General features: G+C 48.0%; 1 protein-coding gene across 1 annotated transcript; it reads left to right on the top strand.

The window, feature by feature from the left end:
• Positions 1-856: 856 nt before the first annotated feature.
• FAM50A (family with sequence similarity 50 member A) lies at positions 857-12,267 on the top strand. The gene is made up of 12 exons (XM_045285530.1): positions 857-972; positions 1,075-1,174; positions 1,440-1,585; positions 10,684-10,760; positions 10,894-10,960; positions 11,053-11,114; positions 11,209-11,285; positions 11,401-11,455; positions 11,552-11,600; positions 11,685-11,755; positions 11,884-11,994; positions 12,133-12,267. Exons 1-12 carry the CDS (start codon positions 897-899, stop codon positions 12,139-12,141), a joined length of 900 nt encoding a protein of 299 aa, XP_045141465.1. The 5' UTR covers positions 857-896; the 3' UTR covers positions 12,142-12,267.
• Positions 12,268-23,053: the final 10,786 nt, after the last annotated feature.

Genomic DNA, 23,053 nt, shown 5'->3' with positions numbered 1-23,053 from the left:
CTGTCGGGGACCGTGCGCGGGGCCCAGCAGAGTGACGAGAGTGGCACCCAGTCCAAGTTTACCCCTGTGGCCCTCACTGAGTCGAGGGTGGGCTCCCTCCTTGGGGACACTGACTGACAGGCGCTGCCCTGCCAAGCCACAGTGTTCACGAAGCACTCCGGCCAGGGTGTAAAAGGCCAGCAGCCCTGCATTTGTGGGCGATTGGGCAGGTGCTGAGGAGCCCTATTGACGTATTGGTTTACGCGGGGGGCGGGGGGGGGAGGGGAGGGACTGCTAATGTTACTGCCAGCAGTCAAACCCACCAGCCAGTCCGCAGGAGGAAGATGAGGCTGACCCCATCAAGAGCTACAGCCTCAGAAACCCTCAGAAGCAGTTCTACCCTGTTCTGTAGGGTCGCTGGCAGGCGGAACACACTGAAAGGCAGTGAGCTTCAGTTGGGGGGCTGGAGAAGAGGGATTGAGCTGCAGGTGGAAGCCTGCTCCCAGGTTAATGCCCTTGCCCACAGGGACTTTCTGCTTCGAAAGCCAGCTGGCAGTTGAGGATGGATGTCCAGTGGGCTGACCACAAGCTACTGACCTGTGTCTGGGGCCTGGAAGGCAGGAAAAGTTCCCCGGGGCTGGGCTCCTGCCCCCTTTTTTCTTTCCCTCCTTCATTCTTGCCCAAGCATGGGTCTTGGGACCTGCCTTAAAAGCTGTGTTTGAAAGGGCTGGGATTCCAGCCTCCCCCCAGCTGGGGAGAGATGGGAGCAAGAAGTTCCTCTCACACTCAGCCCCCCTTGGACAAAGGAAAGAGGTGGTGGCTTGTGTCCAGGGGCAGATAGGGCCCTGGGAGCTGGTCCCCTGGTGGGGTGGCAGCCGCCCCTCACTGCTGACTTGCTTCCCTGGTAGGAGAATATCATGAAATCCAACATTGATAAGAAGTTTTCGGCCCATTATGATGCCGTGGAGGCAGAACTCAAGTCCAGTACTGTGGGTGAGTGGGTGTCTGTTCGTCCCTTCCTGGCCCAGGGTTCCCTTCCATTCTGGCTCTGGGTCACTGCCCCTCCACCCACCCCCTGCCAACATCTCTGCTCAGGTCTGGTGACCCTGAACGACATGAAGGCCAAGCAGGAGGCACTGGTGAAGGAGCGGGAGAAGCAGCTGGCCAAGAAGGAGCAGTCAAAGGAGCTTCAGCTGTGGGTCCCTCCCCGAGACCCCTGAGACCAAGCTCTTCCTGAACCCTGCGAGTGGGGGGGGGGCGCACTTCCTGCCCTCGGGTGGGGCTCTTGTGCCTACCTCTGGGTCCTCCAAGTGGCATCATTTGTCAGGCCCTCTCCTCTCACAGCTGTGTTCTCTCCTGTCCAGGTTGACCTCAGTGTCTTAGCCAGTGGGGCTTTGATGAGGGGCGGGGGGTGTCCTAAGGTGTCCTAAAGTGAGGACTGCCACTGGCTGGCTCTGTAGGAAGCTGGAGAAGCTGCGAGAGAAGGAGCGCAAGAAGGAGGCAAAACGGAAGATCTCCAGCCTGTCCTTCACCCTGGAGGAGGAGGAGGAGGGGGCCGAGGAGGAGGAGGAGGCTGCTTTGTACGAGGAGGAGCTGGACAGGGAAGGTGAGGGGGCTCTGGGGGAGCAACGTGGCCCCAGCCGGCCTCTGCTTCCTGCTGTCATCCCGGTCCCAGGCTGCAGGCCAGACTTGCAGGTTGCTGTGGGTAGGGGTATGGGGTAAGCGAGCTCCCAAGAGAAGGTGCTATGCTGAGTAGACTTTAGGCAATGATGTAGTATCACTACTGCGGCAGCCACAGGCTGCACGTGGCCGCTGAGCATGGCCTTTCTTGCTCCTGTGCCTTGGAACCGAGAGATTAATGGTTTAATCCATTTCAACAAACTTGAATGTGGTCATGTGCAGTCAGTGACTCCCGAAAGTCTCCAGGCACAGCTCAGGAGAGCCTGGAAGCAGGAAGGAGGCAGAGGTGACAGCCATGTTGGGTTAGACCTTCAGGAAGGTGGACTTTCCTCAGCAAGAAGATTGAGTGTGTGTGTGCGTGTGCGACAGTTTGATGTGTGACATTGGTCCAGGCCTCAGAGAGTGTGAGGCAAGCTGCCAGCTGTTTAGAAAAGGGAAGTGCTGGTGCCTGCGAGTGGCAGGAGGGAAGTGAAGCAGGTGAGGGTGCTGGATGCCTGGGGAGACAGGCAGGTGAAACTGGGCATGTGGGAGCCGCCTGTGGCAGGGCAACTTGGCCTGTTCAGAAGCCATGGAGTAGAACATGGAAGAAGTTGCCAGCATTCGGTGCTATATCGTCAGTTCAGACTCTTACTGATCCTGTGTGCCACAGGACAAAATACTGTGCCATCCTCGCAATTGTGAGTACCCACTGTATCAATCCATCTTATTGAGACTCTGTCTGTTTCGCTGCCCCTCTACTTTTCAAGCATGAGCTCCTCTTCCATGGACTGGTCTCTCCTGATGACATGCCCACAGTGTGTGATATAAAAGTGTCACCATCCTCACTTCTAGCTGTACTTGTTCCGAGACTGACGGGAAGTATTTCCCCCAGTGTCTCCTGAATGTGCCTCGCCCTCGCTTCTTCCGCTAGAGGTTTCCCATCGAGGCCTGGGGACAAGCAGGAGTCTTTCCTAAGCTACCCCAGGGTAGAAATGTGCAGCTGGGCTTAAGAACCCTGGCCCCAGAATTCTCATGGACGCACGCATACGTGCGCATGTACGTACGTACATGTGCACCAGGCATCCTGGGGCCCACGGCCGGCCTCCCTGCCTTTCATGGTGTGACCTAAGGCTCTGCCGGCTCGTGGAGCGGGGCCCACAGAAGCAAGAACTTTTTGTTTCCCTCGAAACTAAACAAGGTTTTTGGCTAAAACATCTGAGGACATGACCAAGATTTACCCTTTTAGGACAGACCGTTCCAGTGACACTAATTGCATTCCCCACACTGTCCAGTTCCAGGAGTGTTTCAACCCCCTCCAAACCCTGGAACCCTCTAGTCTCCTGTCTTTGCGACTTGGCCTGTTGGGAGCCCCTTATAGACACGGGAGCAGAGAATAGGTGTCTGATCAGCTGGCCTTGTCAAGTTGGAGTGTGAATCAGGACAGAGGCTCCCCAGCTCACCACCTGGGCTACCTGCCAGGGTCAGAATGGAGCGCCTGTGTTCCAGGAGCGCGTTCTGTGGGCCAACCTCTAAGTTATCCTCACCTCTCGGCTAGCTGAGAAATGCCACAGTGAACACAGGTGTGCCGGCTGCAGCCTTCACATCGTTTGGTGTCCAGGACTGGGGTTACTGGGTCTTATGGTAATTCTGTAGTCATCTTTTTGGTTGGCTTAATGTGTTTCCATGTGACAGCTACTACACACATTGTTCAGTGACACAGTTGGGTGATGTATATCACGGTGTGTCAGCTGTGTCTGGTACTCTCCTTTCCCTGTCCCCACATCTTCTTATCTTTGCTTTTGACCTCAGGGGACAGGCTCGTTGAAAGAGTGCCTCAGGGAGCTCCCCCTGTTTAGCTGGCTTTTTTTCTTTGTATATGATCCTGAGTTCTCCACTTTCCCCCCTCATTCTATTCAGTACCATCTGTCATGGCTCTGATCAGCACGGGCAGGGCTGGTAGTCTCTTCTGGGCTGAGGCTGAATGAGGTTGATGATCTTACTCTCTTGCTCCTGGTGAGTAGAGACCTCTAGTTGTGTCTTAGCTGCGTGCAGGCTTTTCAGACCTCAGAGGTGAGTAGCCACTTTAAAGTGTACTTTAAAGAGAGTACTCACTTTACTAGGATGGAGAACATGATTTTGGGCAGCCATTATGCCAGTTAGCTGAATTGTCCCAGCTTTCAAACTCAGCAAACCAATCTTGGTTAGGACCATGGAGCATCAGTAAGTCTTGTGTTCACTCCTACTTCTCCAAGGATCCCCGGTGGGTGGTGCAGTGGTTAAAGTGCTTGACTGTTAATCAAAAGGTCTGCGGGAGAAAGATGTGACAGTCTGTGGCTGTCAAGTTTGTTGGGTTTCTTTTAAGAGAATAATATTGGCAGACACTTGACTTACCATACAATGTAACCATTCAATCATATTAAGATTTTTGCAGTCATCCCCACAATCAGCTTCAGAACATTTTCTTCTCATGCTCATGGTCGTGAGCTTCCCATTTCCCTCCATCCTCCCCTACTATGCCCCTAGATAATTATTAACCCATTTACTGGCCCCATAAAATGTCCCTATCCTGGACTTCATATACTGAAAAGCATACAAAACAAAAACACCAAGCAAGCAAGCAAACAAAACCAACAACAGTGATTATATAAAACATAGAAAAACCTCAATAAAAAAGAAAACAGAAAATATTAAAATCAACTTTAAAATGGGTCAAAGGAGATCAAATAATAAGGTATTACATTTTAATCTAACTACATCTGCCATAATCAAATTTACAGTGCTCTCTGTCTAACAGCAAGGCTATTTACATAACTGGACTATGCCCAGAGGGAATTTATTGGACGCTTAGTCCATGTGGGGACTCTGAAAATGGATTTTGGACTTCTACTTTCATCCACAGCCTTCTGCAAACCGGGTATTCAAAAATTACATTCTGATATCATTCCCTCCTTTGGATTTGGATTTTATCTGAATGCTTGGATCACACAGGCTAATATGCTTCTTCAATGTGAACTTGGTTAACAGTGCTGCTGTAAAGCTTTAACAGCCTTGGAAGCCAGTTCTATTCTCTCCTATATGAGTTGGAGCTGACTCCATGGCATGAGTTTATGTGTTTATGTAAACACACACACATACACATACTTTGAAGGGACCCGATGATGACGTGGTTTAAATACTCAGCTGCTAAATAAAAGTTTGGTGGTTGAAACCCACCAACCTACTCCATGGGAGAAAGATGTGGCAGCCTGAGCAAAGATGACAGCCTGGGGGAATCTTAGGGGACAGTTACCCCATATCGTGTAATGTTCCTGTGAGTTGAACTTGACTTGATGGCAATAGGGCATTCATCTTGACGTGGCTCTCCTCTTCCTTATGTACAGCCCTGTACCTCCCAGCATCCCAATATGCTCATATCTCCTGGTAGGGACTTAGCACTCATTTTAAAGTTGGTTGTGCCACATTCAGGGCCACTTTACCTATCTGCAAACAAACAAAACCAAGCAAGTACCTGCGCTCTGAAGTGCAAGTCCCTTTCCCTGGTTTTCCACAGCAGCTGCTCCAGCTGACACTCACTAGCAAGGCACACAGATCCAAACTAGCTCACATCCTCCCCAGCACTTGTGATTGTCGTTTTCTGAGCATGGCTGTTGATGGGGCGCAGTGGTACCTCAGGTTTGATCACTATTTCCTTTGTGGTTAATGATGTCAGACTTTTAAAAATATCATTTTATTGGGGGCATGTACAACTCATCACAATCCATCCATCCATTGTGTCCAGCACATTTGTACATTTGTTGTCATCATCATTCTAAAAACATTTGCTTTCTACTTGACACCTTGGTATCAACTCATTTTTCCCCTCCCTCACCGCCCCCTCTTCCTCATGAACCCTTGATACTTTATATATTATTATTATTTTGTCATGTCTTACACTGTCTGACGTCTCCCTTCATTCACTTTTCTGTTGATCGTCCCCCAGGGAGGGGGTTATATGAAGATCCTTGTCATCAGTTCCCCCTTTCCACCCCACCTTCTCTCCACACTCCTGGTATCGCCACTGTCACCACTGGTCCTGAGGGGTTCATCTGTCCTGGATTCTCTGTGTTTCCAGTTCCTATCTGTCTGTACCAGTGTACATCCTCTGGTCTAGCCGAATTTGTACGGTAGCATTGGGATCATGATAGTGGAGGAGAGGAAGCATTTAAGAACTAGAGTAAAGTTGTATGTTTCATTGTTGCTACATTGCACCCTGACTGGCTCATATCCTCCCCGCAACCCCTCTGTAAGAGGATGTCCATTTGCCTACAGATGGGCGTTAGGTCCCCACTATGCACTGCCCCTCACTCACAATGATATGATTTTTTGTTCTCTGATACCTGATCTCTTCGACACCTCATGATCTCACAGGCTGGTGTGCTTCTTCCATGTGGGCTTTGTTGTTTCTCAGCTAGATGGCCGCTTGTTTATCTTCAAGCCTTTAAGACCCCAGACACTATATCTCTTTTTTTCTATTTATCTAAAAGATATTTTTAATACTTTTATTGGGGGCTCCTACATCTCTCATCACAATCCATACATTCCTCCAGTGTGTCAAGCACATTGGCACATATGCCGCCATCATCATTTTCAAATCATTCTCTTCCCACTTGAGCCCCTGATATCAGCTCCCCATTTCCCCTGACTCCCCAGCCCGTCCTCCCTCACAAACCCTTGATAAGTTATAGATTATTTTTTCCATATCTTACATCATCCTCCATTGCACCCCACCCACTTTTCCATTATTTGTCCCCCTGGGAGGGGGCTCTAGGTTGATCCTTGTGATCGATTCCCCCTTTCTCCCTCCACCCTCCCCTAATCTTCCTGGTATCTCTAGTCTCCTTGTTGGCCCTGAGGGGTTTATCTATCCTGGGTTCTGTGTGTTGCCGGCTTTTATCTGTAGCAGTGTGCATGCTCTCTGGTCTAATCTGATTTGTAAGGTAGAATTGAGGTCATGATAGTGGGGTAAAGGAAGCACCAGAGAGCTAGAGGAAAATTGTGTGTTTCATCGATGCTATGCTGTACCCTGACCTCATCTCTTTCCTGTGACCCCTCTGAGCGGATGTCTACAGATGGGCATTGGGTCTCCACTCCATGCCCCCCCTCATTCACATTGGGTATGGTTTTATTCTGGGTCATAGATGTGTGAGAGCAGATCCCGTCTGTACCTCATGGTCACACAGGCTGGTGAGAGCAGATCCCGTCTGTACCTCATGGTCACACAGGCTGGTGAGAGCAGATCCCGTCTGTACCTCATGGTCACACAGGCTGGTGTGCTTCTTCCATGTGGGCTTTGTTGCTTCTGGGCTTGATGGCCGCTTGTTTATCTTCAAGCCTTTAAGACCCCAGATGCTATATCTTTTGATAGCCAGGCACCATAAGCTTTCTTCACATTTGCTTATGCACCCATTTTGTCTTCAGCAATCGTGTCGGGAAGGTGAGCATCACAGAATGCTGGATTGTTAGAACAAAGTGTTCTTGTGTTGGGGGAGTACTTGAGTGGAGGCCCAATGTCCATCTGCAACCTTAATTCTTAACCTATAGATCTGAATACATAGTTCTATACTGCTCTCATTATATATATTCACATATGTACATGCCTATATTTAGGCCTCTATAAATGTCCTTTGCCTCCTGGTTACTTCCTCTAGTTCCTTTTTACTTCCCTCTTGTTCCACCGTCACATTTGGCCTTCATTCAGGTTTAGTAATTCCTCGCTGCTACATTGCCATTGATTGAGCCCCACTAGACATTCTACGACCTTCCTTTCATTGATTTTAGTTCACTTGTTCCCTTGTCTCTAGGTTGGTTCCCCCCACCTTCCATTTCCTTTCTCCCGTATCCCCCAGGAACCATTGGTCCCGTTCTTTTCATCTCCAAATTATTTATCCCGCCTATCTTATCTAGATTGACATGCAGATACATTAATAAATGCAAAAACCAGGCAAAGCCAAATAAAACAGCAAAGGAAGTCAACAACAAAACAATACAACAACAGCAGAAAGCAAGAACCAAATAACAATAACAAAAAGAAAGCCACTGACAAAAGTAGAAAAACCTACAAATAGGTCAAGGTCTGTTTGTTGGTCTTTATGAGTGTTTTCCAGTCGAGTCTGATGGGGTGCCACACTCTGTCTCCAAAGTCTATTTTTGGAATTCCCTGGGTGTTTCAGCACTCGGCTCCCCCTGCTGCTCTGTTGCATGCCCTCAGTGCCTTGCCACAGCGTGATGGGGCCAGACCTCGCACTATTCCTGCACTGTGTCTCCAGTGCTGTCCCCCGCAGCGCCATGGTTCAGTGAGGGACAATGTGTCCCGTGGTGGGGCCGGCCCTATGGTCCTCCCCATGCGTTGTCTGCTCTGAGCAGGAACATCGTCCTCAGGCTTGTTGAGCCAGGATGTCCTCTCCTCCCTCTCCATCCCTTTGCGTTTCTCCCATGTGCTCTAATCCGATGAGCCCCTCTCCCCAAGCTGTGGCCCCAGTGCTGTCCTCTGAAGTGCATTCTTCGAGTGTGTGTGTGTGTCCACATAGTCGGGATTGGGGCCGGCCCCGCGGACCTCTCTATTGGTTCTCTGGTACATGCTGGTATGTTGTATTCACGTCTTAGCGCATCGGATTGAAACCTGGTCTCTTCTCCTTCTGTGGAGATATAAACAATACCCTCCCCTTAGGTGGATTAGTGCCCTGCTCCCCCTATATCTATGTCTTTTTTCCCCCTCTCTTTCCCCCTCTTATTTAGTTGACTGTCATATGTATCCCTGGATTGGGTTTGGCCCCTGCCATAGTTGCTGGACCTCACCCCAGGGATGTATGTATATAGTAGCTTTTCCCCTATGCTCCATTTTTTTAAAAGCTTACCTCAGTGGACTCATGTTGTACTTGTCCTTTTGTGCTTGACATACTTCACACTTAGCATGGTTTCCTCCAGTTCTTGCCATGCGGCAATGTGCTTCATGCGTCCATCACTGCTTTTTAGGGATGAGACGCTGTATCTTTTGATAGCCAGGCAATATCAGCTTTCTTCACCACATTTGCTTATGCATCCATTTGTCTTCAGCGATCGTGTCGGCAAGGTGAACATCATGGAATGACCGTTTAATAATTCTTGCATTGAGGGAGTACTTGAGTGGAGGCCCAATGTCCATCTGCTACCTTAATACTAAACCTATAAATATATGCACATAGATCTATTTCCCCATCCTCATATATAAATTTATTTAGACCTCTATAAATGCCCTTTGCCTCCTAGTTCTTTCTTCTATTTCCTTTTACTTTCCTCTTGTCCCACTGTCATGCTCAGCCTTCACTTGGGTTTCAGTGATTCTGCTCGGTTACATTGCCCTTGATCAAGCCCTACCAGGCCTCCCACACCTACCTCACCACTAATTTGGATCACTTGTTGTTCCCTTGTCCCTGGGTTGGTTAACACCACTTCCTTTCTACCACCTCCTCCTTTCCCATGTCCCCCCGGAACCGTAGGTCCCGCTGTTTTCTCCTCCAGATTGTTTATCCAGCCTATCTTATCTAGAACAAGACAGAAAAACAAAGCAACAAAAGAAAACAAAAAAACCAATGCCAAAAAAGGGAAAAGCCTGTAAATAGTTCAAGGTCTGTTTGTGGACCTTTAGGAGTGTTTGGGGGTCGAGTCTGATGGGGTGCCACGCCCTGACCCCAAAGGTCAGACATCTTTTTATGTGCTTATTGGCCATATCTTTGTTGTTGGTGTTGAAGTTGTGTAAGAGTCCTTGACATATTCTGGATTTTAAATGTTTATCTGATAGATGCTTCCCTACCATTTCCCCCCAGTCTATAGCAGAAGCTCTCCCCATTTGGTTGACAGAGTTCCTTGTTGCGTACAAGTATTCCATGTATCTATTGTTCTTTTGGTTGTCCACGGTTTTAGATTTATCTCTAAGAATCCATTGTCAAGTCCAAGGTCCTGAAGATTTTCTCCTAGTTTTTTTCCTGAGAGTTCAAACGTTTTCATTGTTTTATTTAAATTATAGATCCATTTTGAGTTCATTTGTGCATGTAGCATGAGATACTAGTCTAACTCGATCCAGTTGTCCCAATGCTACTTGTTGAATAGACTGATATTTTTTCATTGAGTGATGTGACATCCTTGTTGAAACTTCTTTGGTCAGAGGGGTATGGTTTCTTTTCTGAACTTTCAATTCTACTGTATTGGCATATGCTAAGGGGCTTCAGAAAATTTGTGGGGAAATAGAATTAAAAGGTCATGAGCTTTTTTTCATGAATTCTTTGAAGTCCCCTCATGTGCGTCCTTATTCTGTACTGTTTTGAGTATTGTAGCTTTATAGTATGTTTGGGAATCAGGAAATATGAGTCTTTATTACTTTTTTAAAGACTCTTTTGGGCCTCATGTCTTTTCATATGGATTTGAGTATCGGCTTGTCCATTTCTACAAAAAAGAGACTAACAGAGTGTTCAGGTAGCCTGATCTCAACTCGAAGAGCCAACTATTCTGGTTCAGTTGTGTGTTCATTGAGGAAACCTAGTCCCAGAGCCCAGGACATTGGCAGGTCCTGGCCTCCCCCTGTACCCCCCTCCCCGGTTCAGGGACCTCACCTGGGAAAAGGGGTGCCCAAACCCTCTCTTCAGCTATTAGGAGGGTCAGATGGCAGAGCAGGTGTGTCACCCTGAGCACAGCTTCTGACACAGGGGCCCTCTATACCCCTTCAGGCATCAGCAGAGTCTCCAGGTGTCTGGTCAGCTACTGGAAACAGTGACCCAAGGTGGAGCTGACCTTGAGTTTGTGGCCCTCATGACCCTGGGCAAGGATACTTCTTAGGGGCTGTACACAAAATAACCTTTGGCCAACATGATGGAGCAAGACTAGGAAGAGAGGCGGGTACTTCCCAGTCAGGCTGGTCCTGGGGTCACTGAGGAGGGGGCGCAAAGCTGAGGTCTGAGTTGGCAGGGGCTGCTAGGTACTGGGGCTGTGGCCAGTTGTGTGAGCTGGGGGCCTCCTGGGATTCTTTCCCTCCAGAGGTGGTTACGAAGAAGAGGAAGCTGGGGAAGAACCCGGATGTGGACACCAGCTTCCTGCCTGACCGAGACCGTGAGGTAAAGCCATCTTGCCATTCTAGACCTGGCACTGACAGCCACCTTGGCCTGAGGCTTGCTCAGGGAGAAGGGTCCGGCAGGCACTGGCACTGTGCAGCCCTGGGCTCAGTCCTGTGCCCCTTTCTTGCCATAGGAGGAGGAGAACCGGCTGCGGGAAGAGCTGCGGCAGGAGTGGGAAGCCAAGCAAGAGAAGATCAAGAGTGAGTTGGGGGGCGCAGCTGAGAGCAAGCCCTAGGTGGGGGTTGGAGATGCAGCAGCAGGTCTGGAACCAGGAGCCAATTCTGCCTCACAGGTGAGGAGATCGAAATCACCTTCAGCTACTGGGATGGCTCTGGGCACCGGCGGACAGTCAAGGTAGGCTGCTTGGCCCAGGCCCCTTGGTCCCAGAGTGGTGGGTAGCTCGATTGTGTCCCTGGTGTGAGCTGTTCTGGCCCTGCCCACCTCGCAGATGAAGAAAGGCAACACCATGCAGCAGTTCCTGCAGAAGGCACTGGAGATTCTGCGTAAAGACTTCAGCGAGCTGAGGTGGGACTTGGTTGGGGCCAAGTGGGGCTGGAGCCCTGGCTGGGGGCACTGGCAGGGTTGGGGCACAGGCTGGCTCCCTCCCTTGGGCTTCCCTGCAGTCCACTTCTCTGTGCAGGTCAGCTGGTGTGGAGCAGCTGATGTACATCAAGGAGGACCTCATTATCCCACACGTGAGGCCCTTCCCTGAGCTTGGGTTGGTGGGTAGCCTGGAGGTGGCCAGCCGGGGTGGGTGGTCACACTGCCACTGTCACTTTCCTGTCCTTTAGCATCACAGCTTCTATGACTTCATTGTCACCAAGGCCAGAGGGAAGAGTGGTGAGTGGGCCCTGCTGCCCCCTCCCCCATCCCCCAATGCGAGCACAAGGTGCATTAGGTGACCGGTGGCCCTTCCTCCTGCAGGGCCGCTCTTTAATTTTGATGTTCACGATGACGTGCGGCTGCTGAGCGATGCCACTGTGGAGAAGGACGAGGTACAGGCGGGGTCTTCCTGGGGGGAGAGTCAAGTGGGTGAGCCCAGGGGCTGGTTGTGAGCAGCAGGCGCGCGCACGCGCACACACACACACACCCCTCCGGCCCCTCCACCCCCCTCGGTCCACAGTCGCACGCAGGCAAGGTGGTTCTGCGGAGCTGGTACGAGAAGAACAAGCACATTTTCCCGGCCAGCCGCTGGGAGCCCTATGACCCTGAGAAGAAGTGGGACAAATACACGGTGAGCAGCTGCCCAGGGTGGCCAGGAGGCTGGCGCGGGTGTGGACTGGCTGGCCCTGTCCAAGAAGTAGCTGTGGCCCTGCCAGCCACTGGCCTCTCTGTTTCCTCCTCTGCCTCATCCTCGCCTTTGCTCCTCCAGATCCGGTGAACACCCGCGGGAGACGGTGAGGCCTGGCCTTTTCTGGCGCCCTCCTTCCCCGAAGTCCGTTGGGGCTGCTTTGTTATTGACAATAAAAAGTGCCCCTTTCAGAGCTGGGGCTTGTGTTGTAAACAAGTGTGAAGTGTATGCTTTGTTTTGTTTTCAGATTTTATTGTTGAGCTCCAATTTGTATGGCATTAAAGTCCTCTTTTGAGACCAGTGGGATTTAGTGCAGTTGCCACCCCAAAGGGAGTTGTTAGGAGGTGCCATCGCGTGGGTACACAGAAGGAAACACCAACCAGCCCGGCGCCACCCTCACCATTGCTCTTATGCCTGAGCCCACGGATGTAGCCTCTCCGTCTGTCCATCTCCTTGAGGGCCTGCCTCTGTTTCACTGCCCTCCACTTTCTCAAGCAGGATGTCCTTCTCCAGGGACTGGTCTCTCCTGACGACGTGTCCAAAGTAGCAGAGACAAAGACTCACCAGTCTCACTTCTAAGGAGCACTCTGGCCAGACTTCTTCCAAGACCAATCGATTGGTTCTTTTGGCACGGTACTTTCCAGTTTCCTCTCCAGCACCAGGATTCAAATACATCGATTTTTCTTCGGTCTTCTTTTTTCACTACCCACCTTTCACACGCATGTGGGGTGATTGAGAAAATACCATGACTTGGGTCAGGCACACCTTAGTCCTCAAAGGAACATCCTTGCTTTCAAATACTCTGAAGAAGTCTCGTGCAGCAGATTTACCTAATGCACTGTCTTTTGATCTCTTGACTGCTGCTTCTATGAACATTGATTGTGGATTCAAGCAAGACGAAATCCTTAAGAATGTCAGCCTCTTCTTCATTTATTTCACCTATTGGTCCAGTTGGGAGGATTCTGCTTTCTTTACATTGAGTTGGATTTTTCCCTAGGGTAAGCTGAGGCAGGCCTATGGGCTCCACAGGAAGCTGGCAAGCAATGCTGGGCCCTTGGCTTCCTCATGCCTTGTGGGAGGGCAGGGAAGAAAGCCCCTGGTGGGGCTTCCACGGGGCTCTGCATTGAGAAGCTTAGCTGAGGGGTAGACCTTGCAGGTGGTATGCCCAGAGGTCTTTGCTGGCATGCCTTCATTTGCTGACTGAGTGGCAGCTTGGGCTCCTGCTCTGTGTCTGCTGAGGGGCCATTGGGGTCAGCTGGGAGACAGAAAAGGCAGCAGAGGCGAGGGGGCCTCAGGACCCAGTAGGGGCGCAGGGTGATGAGGCCTGACCCTAGCTACTGGTGGTGAGAGTGAAATCTGAGGACCTGAATGAGGCCTTTTGTTGGGCTCTCAGGAGGACTGGGGCGGGGGGATCAGATCACTGGCCTCCCTCCGCGCCTCCCTCCCCCCAACTTCTGCCCTTTGAGCAGCCACTAGAAGAGCAGCCTTCTCTCACCCAGCGCTGTGGCTTCTGGGAAACAAGCTCTTGAGGACTGTTCTGGCTTGAAGCCCTGACCGCTGGCCCTCTGAGTGGACCTTGTGCAAAACATCTGTGACAACAAAGGGGAAGAGTTAACGTGAGGGGCGGTCTATGACTGGCAGACATGGCAGGAAGGCTGGAGACCGGGGTGATGCAACCACAAGCCAAGGAATGCCCAGCATCACCAGAAGCCAGGGGGAGAGGCAAGGAAGGACCCTTTCCTCAGGGCCAAGGGGGTGAGGAGGGCCTGAGATGTTCTGCTTTGTTAGGGTCAAGATCAAGTGGGGAGAGGGGCCTTCCGAGAAGACCCCTTTTGTGGCCCTATGGGTGGACCCAGAGGTGGGGGGGGTGGCTTCTGGTCCCCAGAGGGGCAAATGTGAAAGGATTGGAGGCCAGTGCAGGTGAGAGACCAGGGGCCACCTGGGGCCCTTCCTGTGGAGACTTGGAGCTGTAGAATCAGGAGTTCAGAGGACAGAGGCTCCAGGAGAGGGCGGCAGAGTGCCTTCTGGAGGGCCTGGGAGGGGGGCTGCTGTTTCTCTGACTTTTGATCACACCGCGTCAGGCTTGTGTGCCTGCAGTCACACCTCAGTTGGAGACGCCTGCGTCTGCGAGCCTAGCCGGGATGAGAAAACGCCTTCCTTGCACCTCCTACTGCTCTGCACCTCGCTGTTGGCACCTAGAATGGAGCTGCAATAGCCCTGGGTCTTTCCATATCTGGCCACAGAGCCGGCCCATTCTTTCTATTTTAAGTGACTGAGAGAACAGCCTCAGAGGTTGGCAAGCTCCCTTCCCTGGGGCCTGGCCCCTTTCGCAGCCTCCCCAGCTCTGGGAGGGAGTGGAGGTAACACCTAGCATCCCTCCCAGGGTACTGTCCCTCCACATGCAGGGACGTAGGCCAGTCTGCCAGAGGAGCTTGACAGTTGTCTTCTTTTGACTGAAGTGAAGTTCACGTAACAGAGGACTGTCTATTTTCAAGTGTTCACGTCCACGGAGTTTTGTACTTTCACAATGTACTTGCTAAATTGCTGTGCCGCAACTTGTGACCTCTTCATTGCCCCAAAAGGAACGCGTGAACCCTCTGCCCCCTGCCTCCATCTTAGCAACCTCTGCGTGATTTTCTGTCCCTGTGTCTTTGGTGGTTCTGGACAATTCTCTTTTCCCAGGTCTGTAACTCACACGCCCTTTGGCCAACTGTGTGGCCTGCTCTTTGGCCCTCCTGGGATTCTGGGCACGTTTCAGACATGAAGGAGATGAGCCCTTGGTGCTAGAGCTTGCGAATGCCTCCGCTCTTCGCCGGGAAAAGGTCCTTCTTAGGTAGCGGGACTTTTCCATCTTTTATGACTTCTGGGTTTTCAGTCCAGGTTAGAAAAATCTGTGATCTACTGTGGAAGGGATTCACATGCTTTCTTCCAGGAGGGATTTCTTCCAAGAAACGAGAGAGGATCGACCAGGAGGTGGGCAGGCTCTTGCAGGGGAAAGGGTGGGGGAAGGCCATTACAAGAAACATGAGTTTTTCTCCTTCCGAAAGAGGGACTGTGTCAGAAACCCACACGGGCAGCACTTTGACCCTGTCCTCTCGGGTCGCTATGAGTTGGCATGGACTCGGTGGCAGCGAGTTCGCTTTGTTTTGGTTTATTGGTGGTCATTCTGATGCTAGAGGTCATGGCCTGGACAAAGGTGGATAATAGACTTTGAAGGAAAGCCATTAGGACTTGCTGACATCCCCATACGGGGTGGGGGACGAGAGAAGGAAGAGTCCAGGAAATTGCCAGGATTGGGGCCTGGCAATGCTTGAAGAGAAACAGAATTGGGGGAGCCAATGAAGGGTTCATATTTGGGGCTAAAGACCCCTTGGTGGTGCATTGTTTAGACAGTCGCTGCCCCACGAGAGAGAGGTGGCGGTCAGTTAGATCTCAGAAAGATGGACAGTTTTTGTACTCCTAAGGAGCAGGTCTATTTTGTCCTATCGGGTCACTATGAGTAGAAAGTGACTCAGTAGCATAGGAAAACAACAACATTTGGCAAATGTACCAAGGCCAAAGCTGATTAGTGGTTACTAGAGGCAGAAGAGAGAGCTCTGATGGCATAGTGGGTTAAACACTGAGTTGTGAACCACAAGGTCAGTAGTTCAAATCCACCAGCTACTCTGAGAGCGAAAGATGTGTCTGGGTGCGCCTGTAAAGATTTACAGTCTCAGAATCCCCAAGGGGCAATTCGGCTCTGTCTAAAAGGTGGCTATGAGTCAGAATCAACTTCATGGCAGTGAGTTTGAGTTTTGAGAGGCAGTAGATGAGTCCAGGTAGCACAGTGGGTTATGAGTTGGGCTGCTATCTGCCAGGTCAGCAGTTCGAACCCACCAGCTACTGCTTAGGAGACAGATGCGGTTTTTGGCTTCTGTAAAGGTTACAGCCTCAGAAACTATATCCAGGGGGCAGTTCTACTGTAAGGCCACTAAGAGTTGAAATCAACTCAATAGCAGTGAATAATGTCTGTTGTGTCTTTAAGGGGTAGAAGGAAAGGGGCGAGAGTGTGCTTATTGCTTATGAAGCATTGGGTACCTGCCAGCTGCTGCTGCTGGTAGCATGATGAATCAGGGTTACTGAATTGATCATGTAAAAATGATTGGATTGGCATATGCTGTGTTACAGATCTATATTTTACAACAATAAAAAAAGTAAATTTGTATCCAAGCATGCTGTGTGGAGATTCTATTAGATGTCCAATAGGGGCTGCCAAGTGGAGGGAGCTTGGGAGGCTGGAGGCAGACACTGGAAGGCTGTAGTATTAAATTAAATTTGTTGGGGTGGGGGGCCAGCCCCACCCACTGCTAGTACTACTACCCACGGGTTCAGTAAGCACAATTGTATGGTTGATATATATATTTATTAAAGTCATTGAGAGCATGAGAGATAAAAGAGATATTACAATGATGTAGTCAGACACATTACATGGTAGCATTGCTCACCTCCGCCCCGCTTGGTGGTCCTCGTAGGGGGAACCTGGCTACGAGAAAGGGGCAGCCTTGGGGACCGAGAACGGAGGAGCCTCTCTTGGCCTGAGAGCCAGAGAGGGCCCCAGGAATTGGGGAGAGCCTTCAGCCCCAGAGCTGGGGAGAGTCTTCGGCCGAGGACCAGGGAGAGCTTCTTTCTTTATTGCTAACCAACCATTATATCACTTTAGGGGGACATGATTACAGAATCACACATCACAGGAAGGGGCAGTACAATAGGCATACACATTGTAGGAAGGGGATCTATGATAAGTATAATAAGCGTAACAGGAAGGGATGAGCTAGGGGTGTGCCTATAGGAATGGGAAGGTCTAGGGGTATACATGTGACAAGATGGGCGGACCCTAGATTCATGATGGCAGTCTAATCTTGGTCATCCTTGGGTGGGTTTGACCTCTCTGGTGTCTCCTACAAGGAAACAGACAACTATTATCCTTATCAGAAGGGAGTGGGCCCTACTTGTGGGATAAACAGTGGTATCTGCTTGGTCTAGACAGCTGATAACTCTCAGGGAGAATGACCCCCAATCCACTCCTGATGACCTCCAAGTGTACAGTCATTCTCAAGCAGCTAGGTCTGGTATATATTTGGGGAAGACAGCTTGGGAGAAATCCTGTTTCCCACCGAAGGCCGTCAAAACAGATAGGCTGATGCTCTGGGATGAGATGACATGGCCAAGGGAACCAAAGGATGCTGTCTCAACTTCCGTGTTGAGCAAGTGCGTGAGTGGTTGTATCACTTCGTGATCTGGGAAAGATGAGACCTAGAAAAAAGGGGTGAGTATCATTATATTGACCTTGGATATTTGGATTTTGAGGTACTTCTGTGATAGGCGGAGCCCCAGTGGTGTGAGGGGTATGCGTTGAGCTGCTAGTCACAAGGTCAGCAGTTTAAACTCACCAGCAGCTCCGCAGGGTTGATGTGAGTGGGGATGCACTCGATGGAAGTGGGTTTACACATTAGTTACACGAAGCTGTATCCTCTAGCCCAGTCATTCCACTCCTATGTTAATTTCCCAAGAGTAACTCCTGTATATTTTAAATAAATGTCTTGAGGTTTTGGCTGAATACTAAATGGCATATGCATAGGGTGCAACACTAGGAAGTTGATAACTGAAAGCCCCAAAGGGTCAGACCTCCACAGTAGGGCTAAACTAGCTTTGAAATAATCCATCAATCCCGGTCTGGGACAGGACTACTGGTCGACATGAACTGCAGCTTCCTCCACCTTGAGACCAGAGCTAGACAGTCCCCAATTACCACTACTAATCTTTTGGCACACAATAGAGCCAGGCAATAGGAAGGGAGAAAAATGTGGAGCCAAACTTAAAGTTCTTAAGGAATCCAGACTTCCTCAACTGATTGAGGCTGGAGGAGTCTCAGAACCAGTGACCCTGAGTTGCTCTTCAAACCTTGAATAGAAACAATCCCTTGAGGTCAACTTTAAACTCAGTAACAATTTAGCTCTCAAAGTACAGCTTGCCATACTTGAGTATTATGTGTGTTTTTAAAATAATCTATATACAAATAAAATAATCTATATAAAACTATAGAAAGATGGTGAAAAGTTACAGGCTCAGAAACTCACAGGGGCAGTTCTACCTTGTCCAAGAGGGTCGCTGTGAGTCGGCATGGACTCCGTGGCAGGGAGTTGGTTGGTTTCTTGGTTTTTAATGTAAGACCATGGGGTCAGCAGCTATTCGAAAGGATAGACCGTTAGAGGGCAGGGGTCTTCAATGGAAGTGAAACAGAACCATGAGAATGTTGACGCAATGTGAAGAATGCCCCCATCACCATCGGTCATTGTGTCTAGAAACCGGAATGGAATGGGTACGCTTTGCTATGTTTATTCTCACTGACTAGAAAATGAAAAGCCAACAAGAAACAGGCTTGAAAGGATCAAGCTGATCCACAAATCCCTGCCAAACACAATCCATGGACTTCAGATTGGTAAAAAGAAGGGAAATCCTCACTATTTGCAGATGATAGGATTTTATGCCAGAAAATCCCAGACTTGACCAAACAAATTGTTGTTGTTGGAAGCAATAGAAAGAGTCAGCAACATGGAAAGATACAAGATGCACAAACACAAAGCAATCAGGTTCCTGTATGCTAATGAAGAGAGTACTACAGTAGAAATCAAGAAAACAGTACCATTTATCATAATCACATTAAAAAATAAAATATTTAGGAATAAGCCTAGCCAGAGAAACAAAAGACTGATACAAAGAAAATTACAAAACACTACTAGACGAAATCAAAAGAGACCTGCATAAACAGAAGAATATTCCATGCTCATGGATAGGAGATCCATGTTCACATGGATTGTGAACATGCCAATTCTACCCAAAGCAATCTATAAATACAACACAATCCTGATCCCAACTTCATTCTTTAAAGGGAAGTAAAAACGAATTACTTAACTTTATACCAAGAGGAAAGAGGTCCAGGATAAGCAAGGAACTTCTCAAGAAGAGCAGTAGTGAATATAGATACAGAGAAAAACAGGATAGAATAGAGAACCCCAAACCAAACTCATCCACCTACAAACAACTGCTCTTCAACAAAGGGCCAAAAACCATGAAATATGACAACGCTAGTCTGTTCAACAAATGGTGCTGGCAAAACTGGGTTTCCATCTGAAGAAGGAAACAAGACCTGCCCCACCCCCACATACACCCATGTACAAAAACAAATTCAAGATGGATCAGAGACCTAACTGGAAATCCTAGAATGATAAAGGTCATCAATGAGAAAATAGGGAATAGCTTAAGGGTCCTACTGCAGGGTAGTATAAAATGTAATGAAGGAAACACATGTAGTCAATGATGAAATAGGTGGCTTGGGTCTACTAAAAATAAAACAAACGTACAGCAAAAGATCTTATTAAAAGAATGAAAAAGAATGCCAAGTTTTTGACAAGGACACAACAGACAAGGGATTAATCTCTAAAAGCTATAGAAAACCACAACACTCAATTATAAAAAGATGAGTAACCCCATTAAAAGGTGGGCAAAGGGCATAAACAAACAGTTGAAAGATAACATCCAAATGGCCAACAAACATAAGAAACACGATCACTGGTCATCAGGGAGATGCAAATTAAAGCAACGATGAGGTACCACAATGATGCTCAAGTTAAAAAAAAATGCTGGCGCGTCTGCGGAGAGATTAGAACCCTCATACACTGCAGGTAGGTCTGTAAAAATGTACAACCACTATGGAAAGCTATATGACGCAACCTCAAACAACTGGGCATAGAAATTCCATGTGATCCAGCAATCCCTCTGGAAGTAAGAAGTAAGAGTCATGTCAGAAACAGACATGCTCTCCCATGTTCATCTTGGCATTGTTCACAAGAATGGATCAAATAATTCTTGTACATACACATAATGAATTATTATTCATCCCTGAAAAACAGCGAGGAAACTACGAAGTAACTGGGTTTTTTAAATCTGTTGATTATAGAGGAGATGATCGGAAATGTGACCCCTCCCAGCTAATTCACAAGAAAAAAATTCATTAATAACATAATAGAGTGTCCAGCATCCAATTAAAAAATCACTACATCTGCAAAGAAGCAGGGAACTGTGATTCTGAACCAGGAGAAGATCAGTTAAAGGAAGGAGATATAGAAATACCAGAGATAAAGGAATGAACAGAGAAGAATCTTAAACACAGATATAATAAATAGTTAAAATAAATGGACCAGAGAGCCAACAGGTGTTGGCTTTAGTGAAAGGGAGGCTAGAGAGTCACAGATAGGAAAAGAGAAATGAAAGGCAAGGGTGGGGTAGAGTACTGTGGAGGGGGCAACAGGGGGAAGGTTGATGAGTGAATGTCTAGAGCTAAAATTCACTGAATAGAAAATAAGATCAATAAATATCTGAATCAGTAGAAACTATACAAACTGAAGCACAGAGAGGAAAAAGACTGAAAAAGTAAAGAAAAATGTAATTTATCATATTAACAGACTGCAAAAGAAAAACCAAGCCATCATTTCAATACCCACAGACAAAGCATTTTAATGAAAGCCAACAATCATTCATGATTAACACAAAAATGAAACCCTCTTAGTAAATTAGCAATAAAAAGGAATTCTCTAACTTGACCACCACTCATCTGTCAGTTTGTTGTACTGTGGTGGCTTGTGTGATGCTGTGATGATGGAAGCTATGTCACTGGTATTTCAAATGCCAGCAGGGTCACCTAAAGTGACCAGGTATCAGCAGAGCCTCCAGACTAAGAACAGACAACGAAAGAGGAATAAGCTGTCTACTTTCACAGAATTCAACAAAACAAAATCTCACTGCCATCAAATTGATGCTGACTCAAAATGACTGTCTAGAGCAGGGTAAAACTACTCTTGTGAGTTTACAAGACTGTAACTCTTTATTGGAGTAGAAAGCCTCTTCGTTCTCTTTTGCAGTGGCTGGGAGTTTCAAACTGGTGATCTTGTAGTTAGCAGCCCAATGCATAACCCCTAAAGAAATTCAAACAATACAACTACTGTTTAAACTTATACACAAACCAGTAAAGCTACTGATGCAGAAATTGAAGAATTGTACCAATGTCTTCAGTCGGAGATTGATTTTACATGCAATCAAGATGAATTGATGATTATTAGCAATTGGAATACAAAAGTTGGAAACAAAGAAAGAAAAAATAGTTGGAAAATATGAACTTTTTTCATGAACACAAAAAGCAACTATACACATGGATTTCTCTAAGTGGAATACACATGAGATAGTTTATTGTGCCAGCCTGGCCGATAAACACAAGTGGGGTTAACTGAAGGGCAGAGAGATAAATGGCTCGGTGAGCCTCACCTTTCTTGTCTCTCGCTCTTTGATCATTGGACCAGTGTGTGGCTGCCTTGCTTGTTCTGTGCCTCAATTTACAGGCTACACTACCTGTGGGACGCCTAGCCTGTGAACTGTGTTGCTGTAAGTTGAGGTCCCTTTAAGACATCTCTGGAGCTAGGGACTGGCGGTTGGTGACCTGGCTGGCAGTTGGTGACCTGCCTTGTGATTGGCTGCTGTGCTGAGATAGCCTAGCTCTCTCTATATATAGAGGAAGACCTGGCAGTAGACTAGTCTTGAAGGACTGCTAGTCTCTCACAATTCTCTCTCACGGGAGTGAGTTACACTGAGCCACTTGTAGTGCTTTATATTTTAACTGTTCATTTCTTGTCTTATATAGCTATCTGTATATAATGTAACAGTTCATTTCTTGTGTTATAGATCTAATTATCTTTATAAATAAATATATTAAATTATCAGCAATTTGGTTTTATCTCTCTAAAGAACCCTGTCTAACACAACACAGAAATCAAATTGACAACACCTGTGGGAAGAGATGATGGAGAAGCTCAATATCAGCAGGTAAAATGAGGCCAGGGGCCAACTGTGGGGCAGACCATCAAATGCTCAGATGTAAATTTAGGTTGAAGTTGAAGAAAATGAAAACAAGTCTCTGAGAGTCAAAATGTGACCTTAAGTCTATCCCACTTTCCCGAAGATCTCAAGAACAGATTGAACACAAGTGACAGCAGACCCGATGAGCGGCAGGAGGGCATCAAGACCATCATTCATGAAGAAACCAAAAAGTCCTTAAAAGGACAAGAAAGAAAGATCAAAGTGGATGTCCAAAGAGACTCTGAAAATTGTTCTTAATTGTAGAGAAGCTAAGGCACATGGAAGAAATGATGAAGTCAAAGAGCTGAATAGAAAAATCCAAAGGGCAGCTCGAGAAGACAAGAGCCAAATATTATCATTAAACTACTGTAACAAAAAGTGCAAACCCCTAGAATTAGGAAGCCAAAAAAGAAAGAATGCACGCAGCATATTTGAAACCGAAAGCATTCAAGAAAAAATTCAAGCCTCAAGTTGAAATATGGAAAGATTCTTTGGACAAAACATTGAACAATGAAGGAAGCATCAGAAGAAGATGGAAAGAATACACAGAGTCACCGTACCAAAAAGAACTAGTTGACATTCCACCATTTCAGGAACCCATGCTGCTGAGCCTGGCCCCGCGCCATCTTCACAATTGTCCTTATGTCAGAGCCCATTGCTGCAGCCACTCTGTCCGTCCATCTCGTTGAGGGTCTTCCTCTCTTTTGCTGCCCCTCGACTTTGCCAAGGGGGATGTGCTTCTGCAGGGCCTGGTCTTTCCTGACCACATGTCCAAAGTATGCGAGGAAATTTCACCACCCTTGCGTCTAAGAAGCACCTGGGCCATACTTCTTTCAAGACAAATTGGTTTGTCCTTTTAGCAATTTGTAGTACATTTCATATTCTCCTCCAACACCATAATGCAAAGACATCCATTCTTCTTCCGTCTTCCTCAGTCCATGTCCAACTGTCACATTCACAGGAGGCCATTGAAAATGCCCTTGTTCGCTAACCCACCCAAAGGGAGGGTATTTTTTATATCTCCACAGGAAAAGAGGGACCAAACTTCAACCCAGTG

The sequence above is a fragment of the Echinops telfairi genome, unplaced genomic scaffold (assembly GCF_000313985.2).
Source record: "Echinops telfairi isolate 266 unplaced genomic scaffold, ASM31398v2 ScPeMD7_7472;HRSCAF=8510, whole genome shotgun sequence".
In the NCBI taxonomy this organism is placed as follows: Eukaryota; Metazoa; Chordata; class Mammalia; order Afrosoricida; family Tenrecidae; genus Echinops; species Echinops telfairi.
Note: the sequence above shows the minus strand (reverse complement) of the source record. Positions and strands in the feature narration are given on the sequence as shown.

What these genes read in the sequence shown, in the direction of transcription:
- FAM50A (XM_045285530.1), top strand. Translation starts at nt 897, where the DNA reads ATGAAATCCAACATTGATAAGAAGTTTTCGGCCCATTATGATGCCGTG. An exon ending in GGCACCGGCGGACAGTCAAG is followed by an intron (nt 11,115 to 11,208) that starts GTAGGCTGCTTG and finishes CCCACCTCGCAG; the next exon opens with ATGAAGAAAGGCAACACCAT. An exon ending in CAAGGCCAGAGGGAAGAGTG is followed by an intron (nt 11,601 to 11,684) that starts GTGAGTGGGCCC and finishes TTCCTCCTGCAG; the next exon opens with GGCCGCTCTTTAATTTTGAT.